Source organism: Aulostomus chinensis, chromosome 20 (assembly GCF_037954235.1).
Source record: "Aulostomus chinensis isolate RoL2024-O1b breed Wild chromosome 20, RoL_Achi_v1.0, whole genome shotgun sequence".
Lineage (NCBI taxonomy): Eukaryota > Metazoa > Chordata > Actinopteri > Syngnathiformes > Aulostomidae > Aulostomus > Aulostomus chinensis.
The window spans coordinates 12046595-12056972 of record NC_141339.1 but is presented as its reverse complement, the minus strand read 5'-3'; the positions used below and the strand labels follow the sequence as shown (position 1 = coordinate 12056972).

General features: G+C 42.0%; 1 protein-coding gene across 1 annotated transcript; it reads left to right on the top strand.

The window, feature by feature from the left end:
• Nucleotides 1-3214: 3214 nt before the first annotated feature.
• On the top strand, nucleotides 3215-9285 carry slc35f6 (solute carrier family 35 member F6). Its single transcript, XM_086189372.1, has 6 exons — nucleotides 3215-3409; nucleotides 5136-5208; nucleotides 6279-6450; nucleotides 6855-7070; nucleotides 7153-7263; nucleotides 8048-9285. Exons 1-6 carry the CDS (start codon nucleotides 3333-3335, stop codon nucleotides 8533-8535), a joined length of 1137 nt encoding a protein of 378 aa, XP_086045498.1. The 5' UTR covers nucleotides 3215-3332; the 3' UTR covers nucleotides 8536-9285.
• The last annotated feature ends 1093 nt before the right edge of the window (nucleotides 9286-10378 follow it).

The window sequence follows — 10378 nt, the reverse complement described above, 5'->3', positions numbered from 1 at the left end:
CTAAGAAAAAGGTGGGGGGGGGGGGGGAGCAGTTATTTTGATTCGGATTTGAAGTCTTGTAATTCAACCTGCCGTGTAGATTCGATGCCCCTTAACGCACCACAAGGGATTTTTTTTTTTTCCTATAAAAGCACCACCCACAAAGATTTTTTTCTTGCAGTAATGGGAAGTAAACTCTGGTTATTGTAACAAGTGGGACATTTCCAGTTATGACAGAGTTGGCTTTTTTGCGGGAGGAGGCAAACAGTCATTTCTGACTGTGACAAGTGGAGTCATGGCCTAAAGAGCTGTAAATGGGAGCCTTTTGACCATAAATACAAGCTAATATTGATAAATCGACCAACAAAATAGAAATATTGAACTGTGAAGGGGTATAATGAACCGTCTTAGAGACCCTCTCCACATATGTACCAAGAGAAACAAAGCACTCTTACTGTAATCTGTGTCGAACACTATTTGTTCAGCAAAACGACATTTAAAATGCCACCTTCTCTTCTCCCTCATTAAAAAGTAAGACTACATGAATATACAATGTGTTTCATTTTATATTTCATAAGATGTCTCCTTACAACGTCCGTTCTCACCGTTTGGAACCCAGAGGCTTCAAAGTTCCACATTTACTTGTGTGTGTTAGATTTTGGACCGTATTCAGTTTCCACAAATCCTGTTCATAGCACCGCTCAACAAACTGGATTTACAGTGAGGAAATTTATACTTTCATCAATGAACGAACGAGAAAACAGTTTCTACTCATACATTGTAGACAGTGAAGCTCCACAGAGACAAAAAAAAATCACATTTTCCCCTGGAGGTGGACCTTTTCAGTTTTTCATAAATCATCAAAATGGTGATTTTTTTGGGGGTGCGGGGGTGGGGGTATTGCACTGACCTTGTTTCTTCCATGACCAAAGAAAAAAATTTCAATTTCTCCCTGCAAAACTGCAATTGATGTATTTTCGGAAACAATTCAACTTAAAATGACAAATTTGCCCGAAAAACAAAGAAAATCTCAATCCATTTTGAGACACAATGTCTTTCCGTTAGTGCTGCCATGGGGACAAAGCTTAAATTATGATTAAGGATTTCATTTGTATTCACCATGAGATGTGTGTGTGTGTGTGTGTGTGTTTGTGTGTGTGTGTGTGTGTGTGTGTGTGTGTAGAAGACAAAATCCAATTGATGTAATTTAAACACCTGTAAATATATCAGGTGAGACAGCTCGCTTCTTTGAGTGCTTATCACTCCATTTGATAAGAAATAAGAAAATTAAAAGTTATTTGAGTGGAAGTAACTTGACTGTAGATTCAAGATAAACTGACCAGTAAAGTTCAAGAATGACTGACTAGTAAGCGAAATAGCTTGGAAGGAAATCCACTGAAAAGAAAAGAAAACCCCAGTTAAGTTCTGACGTTCTCTGTGTTCCAGTCGTTGCTGAGTTCATTATGAGGAAGGTGCAAAAAGATGTTAATTCATAAGGGGTATGTGAGCCCTGAGGCCATGGAGGCGCACAAACCCAATTTATCACCAGATTATAAACCTGTCATTTGACGCACACAGCAAAATCATGACTACATGTTCTAATCTGTGGGACTACGACACATTTATTTATGGGTCTCATCAAATCAAAGATGTATGTTGGTTTGTTGCACATGTTAATTTACGATCCAGCCCACCAGTCTATCTAACCTGCTGGTATTATCACTGTAGGTTTTCTTTAATCCCATGGAAAATCTGATCAGTCATGAGACAGTTTTTGTCACTGATACCAGCACTTGAGCAGACTGCTGTCAGGTAAAATGTCAAGTGTTGAGAGCCAAGAGGTTTTCCTCCTGTCTGCACTGAAGAGAGAGACGCCTCCTCAGGAGCCCCTGAGCCGATGACTCCTTGTTTTCGTCAAGTGTCTAGGATGTCACCAAAAAATTCCTGTTCAGCACCCTGTTAATCCAGAGGAATGAAACGAGGAGACGAAAGGCGGCAGCAGCGGCAGCAGAGATAAAACAGAATGAGAAATTTCACCACAGAGGATTAAAGGTTCTTGCAGTGCAGTTATCATTTAAAAAGACCATTTGGAACATGGAATCCTCACGGACAGCAACAATGCATGTTCCAGTTATAAATGAAAGGGGATTTCAAAGGGTGAGATTTGAGTTCCCACTCTGAATTGTTATCTTATCTTATCTGGTCTTTGTCTCCACCTGCTGTTTGTCCTCGATGCCGGTCATGATGCCTTTAAAATCCCCTGGTAAACTTGTAATTTCTACAGGTAGACAGACTAAAAACTGATTTGTCACTACATTTCAGTCTTGGGGATCCACAGGTTAAGATGGAGCTTAAAACCAAACATGGTCACACAAACATGTTGAAGTGTTTGAAGTCCCTGAAGCTGCAGGTGGGAAGCGCCTGTAACGGTCACATAAATGTTTGTTTGTAGGGCAGGTTTAAGGAGTTTTCAACATTAGAATTAGAAATAATATGGTCATGTTTGAAAGTAAATTCGATAAATTTCACAGCATATGGCTGTGACTGTGGGACTGTGGGATTTTATTTGTCACATTGATACTATCTAGGGGCTGCATGGTGGTGCAGTGGTTAGCACTGTGGCCTCACAGCAAGAAGGTTCCGGATTCTAGTCCCGGCTCGGGCACGGGATCTTTCTGTGTGGAGTTTGCATGTTCTCCCCGTGTCTGCGTGGGTTCTCTCTGGTACTCCAGCTTCCTCCCACAGTCCAAACACATGCAATTGGGAACTAGGCTGATTGATACTCTAAATTGACCGTAGGTATGAATGTGAGGGTGAATGGTTGTTCGTCTCTCTATGTTGGCCCTGTGATGGACTGGCGACCTGTCCAGGGTGAACCCTCTCGCCCGTTGACACTGGGATAGGCTCCAGCCCCCCCGTGACCCTTAATGTGTAGGAATAAACGGAAGATGACGATGGATGGATGGATACTATCGAGATCAGAGAGCTCCTCGAGATTTAGTCTAAAAGGTTTTCGACAGAAAGAAAATGATTGTTGTGCTATTGATGAATGACTGTATTTATATTGAATGACAATAACAGATTTTAGACGTTTTTAATCTGACAGGCTGTATTCTTCAAGTTTTACTAGTTTTATAACACCATCACTATGACGTTCCCTTGCATTTGTTTCCGTTTGTGCCACATCCGACGGTCTTGAATGCGCCGCGTTGTTTGCAACCGGTCACATGACCTGTCATGTGGCGTTCCCTGACTGAGGACTACATAGAGAGTTGGAATAACAACCTGGGTCCCTTCAAACAAACCCTGCTCGGTGGTCGTGTGTATTTGGTCTGTGAGTCCAAACGTCCAGCATGGCTTGGACCAAATACCAGCTCTTCCTGGCTGGACTAATGCTCATAACCGGTTCTATCAACACATTATCGGCTAAGTGAGTCTTGTGCTTTTATTATGGTGTCATGTGCCTCCAGTTATCGCTAAGTGATGATTAGCCAGTGTTTGAGAGAGTTTTTAGCACTGACAATGTATTAAATATAGAAAATGATTTTTTTTGGGGGGGGGGGGGGACGTGAGGCAGGTAATTGGAGTTTATTGTTTGTTAAAAGCGCGTTAGTTACAGGGTTGTTATTATTAGCGTGTTACAGCTGCTGGCATGCTAGCTGCCATTTAGCCACAAATATACTCGTTTATTTAAACTCAAGTGTGACGAGGGGCCACGTTTGTCTTGTTGTCAGGAAGAGAGACATTTCAATAGTATTGACGCACTTGATAAGCTAGCTGCCAGGAAGCTAATAGTGACCTAAGACTGTTTTGGTTTGGGTTTTTTTTTATCTGAGGACAAATGCTTTCCTGTTGAAGAGGCTCTACAACTGTTTACCGTCTTTGAAAAGAGCTAACAATAAAGGCTGCTTACGGGGGGGGGGGGCTAACTGAACGGTATTCTAACGCTACTTTGCGCTAAAGCATCAGGGAAAATTAAGAAGGAAAAAAAAATCACATTGTACTTTACCAGACAGTTAAAGCATGTCTACAGTTTGGTTTGTCTGAACAGTCCACAGTCCAAATTGACTGAAATTATATTTTAAATATTAAGGAAAAGCGGCAAAACCATGAATCAGAAGATTTTTTATGAATGGTGTACATTTTAATTTAGTAAAAAAAAAAAAAAAATACACGATTAAATTTTGAATTATAGTCCAAATCAAAAACAATGCTATTTAAGTTAAATTACCCACACTGATTCATCACTGATGCAGGGTAGGTTCTTCCACTAAATATTAACACAGTTCCTTTTTTCATCAATAATCATCAGTAATGTGGATGTAATAGCTAACGTGTGTTAAGGTCAGACGGATACAATAAAGGTATTCGAGATAAGTAAAATAAAATTAGCATCAATTTTCAAATTTGAGTCACATGAGTTACGTGTATTTTTACAGATCAAATAATGACCTCAGTGATTTTTACTCCAACGCATTGAAGTCCTCCCTCTCAGTAAAGAAGGAAGGAAGAGCGTGTCATTTTAGTGAAACCAGTAATTCAGCTCTTCTTTGCTTCTCTCATAATGTGCAACATCAGCTTTCTGGGGTCTGACACACGCCCGTCTTGTCTTGTGTGGGTCTTATCGGCTGAGTAGCATCCAGGTGCAAAACTGCTACTGGTGCAGTTTTAGCTCCATTGTGTCAGATGGAACAAGCTGTGTCATGTTGCTGAATTAACAGGTAACATTACACAACAGTCACATGATCCCGGCGTGGAGATCACCACCACGTAGGTTGGGTTTCACCACATATTCACAATCGTGATCATATGACTGACTTCAAATTCTGTGTGATTCGCATTGATCAGTTCAAAAATAGATAGTTTGCGTTCCAAGAAAGTGCCACATCATCACTCCCCTCGTCTTGCGTAATGATGCAGACTAGACGCTTACATGCCAGCAGTCAAGCTTCCTTTGACCGACTACAGAAGTTTATGCAGGCCTGTGCATTTTTAACTTTACAAGTTGACCACCAACTAACCTCATCGGGTCTGTGACACCGACAGACTTCCGACACGTCGTAATGAATGAAGCAAGTTAAATCTCATTTTCAGATCATTGGAATACGTTCTAAAAGTTTATTTTATGACCTTAATAATCCTTCCTTGTCCCACAGATGGGCCGACATATTCTCAGCCAAGGGTTGCCGCGACGACCCTGTACATGTCTTCTCTCATCCGTTTCTACAGGTAAAGTAACAGCACTAAGCATTACATGATGCAAAAAAAAAAAAAAAATCTGCGCTTTTACCTCAGTTTAGGTACAAATTTCTAGTCAGGCTCAGAATGTTTTTGTCTTATGTTTTATGCTATATTTCCACAATAAAGAAAAAGTCCATTTAACACATGGGAAGTTCTTCCACAGCTTTTTATGCATTTTCAAATTTAAAAAAGTTACTTAGGTAAATGTGTTTATATCTTCAACTGAATGTTCAAATACAGAGAAGTATGACAAAGCCTCCAATTGATGAATTGTTTTAATTTCAAGGTATCGGGTTGATTTGGCTATTAGCTCGTTATTTTGTGATTAAGTTTATCTTGTGATAAGGTCATTAATTTATCTTGAGAAAAATCACATATTCTTGTCACAATGGGACAGTTAATTTGATATCATGAGATCATGAGTTACAGGACTTCTCCCTCGTGACCTGAAGATGAGATACTGTAAGTCCCTGTGTGTTATTACTATGATAGCAGTTTACTTAAAGATAGAAGGCACTTTTAGGCTCCCTGGGACATCTGACCCTGACCCTGACCCACTGAAAATATAAACTTTGTCTGTGCTCAGTAGTTTATTCCAGATCCTGGCAGGGTTCACCCTGGACAGGTCACCAGTCCATCACAGGGCCAACACATAGAGACAGACAACCATTCACACTCACAGTCACACCTACGGTCAATTTAGAGTGTCAATCAGCCTCGTCCCCTCTTGATGTCTTTGGACTGTGGGAGGAAGCTGGAGAACCAGAGAGAACCCACACAGGAACAGGGAGAACATGCAGACTCACACAGAAAGATCCCGTGCTGGAGCCGAGATAATTCATTAAAATCACTGAAATGACTCATTTCAGGGTAGTAATAAATGTTATTACCATCATCAATATGCTTCTTTGTGTCAATTAAGTAAACAAACGAGCAGTTCAAGCAGACATAAAGCGATAAATTAACCGTTTACCATGAGATAACGACAGAAAATAAATTAATTACTCAAAAACTCCATCAAACTTGAGTGGTTCTCTGTTACTTCCCTCTCCACCCAGGCGGTGGGAATGTTCCTGGGAGAGTTAAGCTGTCTCGCCGTCTTCTACATCCTTCTGTGCCATGACCGCCGGAGCCCGGACCCCAAGATGAACCCGGGTCAGAGCTTCAACCCCCTCCTCTTCTTCCCTCCCGCAATGTGTGACATGTTGGCCACCTCCATCATGTATGTCGGTACGTGACCACAGACTTTCCTTTCCATTAGAACATTATTAGTTCCTGTGTCTGTGCTGTCATTCTGAACACTCTTAGGTATGTGACGCAAGATCAGAGGTCATATGTGGTCGGTTGGAGGTCATATGTGGTAGATATGTGGATCCATTCTCCTTTTGAAAGGTATTACAAAGGTCAAATATCAACTCAGGCTTCCCTGGTGGAGCAACAGGGGAGGTGATCTACTTAGATAAGGAGACGATGTCAGTTTTACATCATGCACGCTTTTGTTGATCTGATTGTTTGTGTTCCGTGGAATTAAAAAAGAAAGATGTCTTCACAGCGTGTATTTTTACATCATAGTACTACAAAGATGTAGGTTCATCAGCTCCAGATGTTTAAAGATGGCCTCTGTGTGTCTGCAGCCCTCAACATGACCAGCGCCTCCAGCTTCCAGATGCTGCGTGGAGCCGTCATCATCTTCACCGGTCTTCTCTCTGTGGCGTTTCTTGGGCGTCGCCTAGCAACCAGTCAGTGGATTGGGATCCTCATCACCATCCTGGGCCTGGTGATAGTGGGGCTCGCCGACTTCCTCAGCGGAAACAAAGACAACAACCACAAACTGAGCGACATCATCACCGGTGATTGCTGCTTTCTCCTCTGTGGTGTACTGTGTAGGCGTCGCCCAGGTTTGTTGACCTCTGCTCCTCCTTTGACCTCCAGGAGACCTGCTGATCATCATGGCTCAGGTCATTGTTTCAGTTCAGGTGGTTCTGGAGGAGAAGCTCGTCTACAGACATGACGTCCATCCTCTCCGAGCTGTTGGCACTGAAGGTAACCAAACGCGCACCATGGACACTCCCTACAAGTGGGGATGGACGTTTTAAAGAAGGTGTAGGTTCATTTGTGACTTTATTATTCAGTCAGACAAAACAGGGTTTGAGAGCAAAACTTTACTCTGCTCAGTCTTTTGGGTTTTGTTTTTTTTGTAGTTTTTTAGATTGGAAGTCAAAAGAAATTCTGATTATCTGTAAGTTTTGTGTTCAGATCAAACTGTTGAATGAGAAACCTTTGCACGCAGATTGAAAAGTTTCAGTTGCGGATCCAAAAAGTTCCGGGGAACCTCGTACCTAAACAGAAAAGGTTTGTTGGAATTGCGAGGAGCGACAGTGGCCTCGCACCGTCACGTCTACTCTCTGTCTTTAAGGTTGCTCGCTCGTTTTAGTTGTCTCGGAGTTGAACTCTTTCATCCTTCATTTCGTTGTCTCCCCATAGAACACATCAACTTTGTAGCAAACAAAGTGTGTCAAACCCCCTTCAGCCACCCAGGTCACCAGTCAGCGTGACTTCGATCAAAGTGTGGGATTCTCAGGAACGTCTTGTGATATCGCACAACCCATGGCCCCGCCCCTGAAACAATGGGCGCTGCACCTGTAACCTGAAATTCAGATGAAGTGTTGCACGAATGATAAACTCAATAATGGGATAAAAGCTCACTTGTTCTCTTCTTTTTAAGCAGAACAAGTCTCATATTTCCTGATAATATTCGTGTGTTATGGATTCAGTGACGACGTCTTGATGTCAGCAGGTCATTTTACATCATGTTTTGTGTTTCCAGGGTTCTTCGGTTTCATCGTTCTCTCCCTCCTCCTCATCCCCATGTATTTCATCTATGTGGGCAACTTCAGCGACAACCCTCACCACGTCCTGGAGGACGCGCTGGACGCCTTCTGCCAGATTGGACACCAGCCTCTCATCCTTTTGGCTCTGCTGGGTAACACCGTCAGCATCGCCTTCTTCAACTTCGCCGGCATCAGCGTCACTAAAGAGATCAGCGCCACCACCCGCATGGTGCTGGACAGCCTGCGTACGCTGGTCATCTGGGTGGTTAGCTTGGGGCTGGGCTGGGAACAGTTTCACGGTCTGCAGGTTCTGGGCTTCCTGGTCCTTCTGCTGGGAACGGGGCTCTACAATGGACTGCACCGCCCTCTGCTGGCCAGGATACCGTGCTGCGCTGGGATGGTGACCACAGAGGAGGAGAGCAGCTCAGGGGAAAGAGAGAGACTGCTGGGTGATGGCCGGGTGCAGACCGGTGACGAGAGTTAAAAACGCTCCCAGAGCATTCGTCAAAAACTTTCTTTCAGACCTCATTTTAACTTCCCCTCACATGATTTGTGAGAGTGAACTTTGTTTTTTTAAATATCGGTTTGTTTGTTTTGTTTTTATTTCGAGATGCACCTTCTTAAATAGAACACAAATCCTTTTAGCCAGTATCAACCTGTGCACCCTGACACCTAATTTTACTCTCATACTGACTAGCGGGTTCTTGATGATGATTTTCAAATCACATGTTTTAAATAAGCTGCTTTGAATCTATCTAAACCGCATGCCTTTTTATTTTTTTTTTTCCTGTGATCAGATTTTGTTTTAATGTTTTTATTTCAGTTTCTGTAAACGTTGCTGACTGCAGTTTGATTGTGCCAAGTTCTTTTAATGCACTAAATGCCAATCCACTGCCTTGTTAGGGCACTACGGCCTGCACAGACCCTTTTTTTTTTTTTTTTTTTTCAAATCTCCGTTTCAGCGGTCAGAGAGTTGAAAGACTGTTTTGATAGAATTCATCTCTGAACCTTTGATACTTGATGTGTTTGTCAGGCTCTTCCTGAGCGGCCCAGCTGGAGTTACCTGCACTCGTTTTGTTGTTCATGTTTGTCTGTTGCTCATCTGGTTGTGATTAACTACGAAAAAAAGGGAAGTGTCATGAAATCACGTGTGCAATGTAATGTCATGGTGAAGAGGGACGGTTTTAAATATACATATATATCTAGATATATCTATATCTAGATATATCTAGATATATATCTGAAAATGCTGCTGAATTTGATCTCTTTTTTTGCCGTTTTATTACGAGTATTTTTTTTTTTGAAGTACACATTTTATTTTATTTTTTAAATCATTAGTTGCTACGATAATTGTATGTGCAACTTTTTAAACGACTGTTTTTTTTTTATCCAAAAAATAATTATAACTTCAAAGATAATGATATAAGATGACTTAAAGAACACTATCGAATCAAAAGGAGCCATTCAATGATCGCTTACTCAAAAAGACACTGATCTTGTATTTGTAGGCTCGGTTTTCTTTAAATCTGATAATTAAGGCCAAACACAGATGAAATTATGAAAAAAAAACCAACTTATTTGGAAGTTCAGCCCATGAACCACGAAGAACACCAACCGGCCGATTGCACAGCCAGTAGTGAAGTCCCGTGTCAACACTCTCGGCAGCAGCAGCTGACACCTGCCCAGCCTGCACATCCTGAGTGGACCCAACATCCTCCCAGAAGACCCATCTTACGCTTTAAAAGAGGTCAAAGGTTAAACCCAGGAGTCCCCTGAGATCGGTACACACGAGCCCGTCCAGCTCTACTGGCAGGAGAAAGGAGAATGTGTTGATTAACCGCATATAGACACATTGGTACCTGATGATTAGCATAAAACACACAAAACTCAAGTGACTGAAAGGGTGTGTAAGGGGGTGTGTGTGTGTAGTTCAGATCCCGATGTCGGTTGTCTGTATGTTTCAATCCAAACACAGACACATATTTTCTAACTGTACTTGTGAGGACCGCCACTTTGGTTGACATAATACATTCCCAAGGCTTTCACACAGAATAAACTCAACTGTAGCCTTAACCCTTCGAGGCTTCACCCCAAACACCCTCATGAAGTCTAAAGGCCTAAGATGTCCTCACATGGTCTGAAACTCAAATTAGTCCTCACAAAGATAAACATGGAACTCTCTCTCTCTCTCTCTCTCTCTCTCTCTCTCTCTCTCTCTCTCACACACACACACACAAACACACACACGAACCGACACCAGGACGTGTCCACTAGATGGCAGAGTAATAATGATAATAATAATTATTATTATTTTTATAATATAAAGC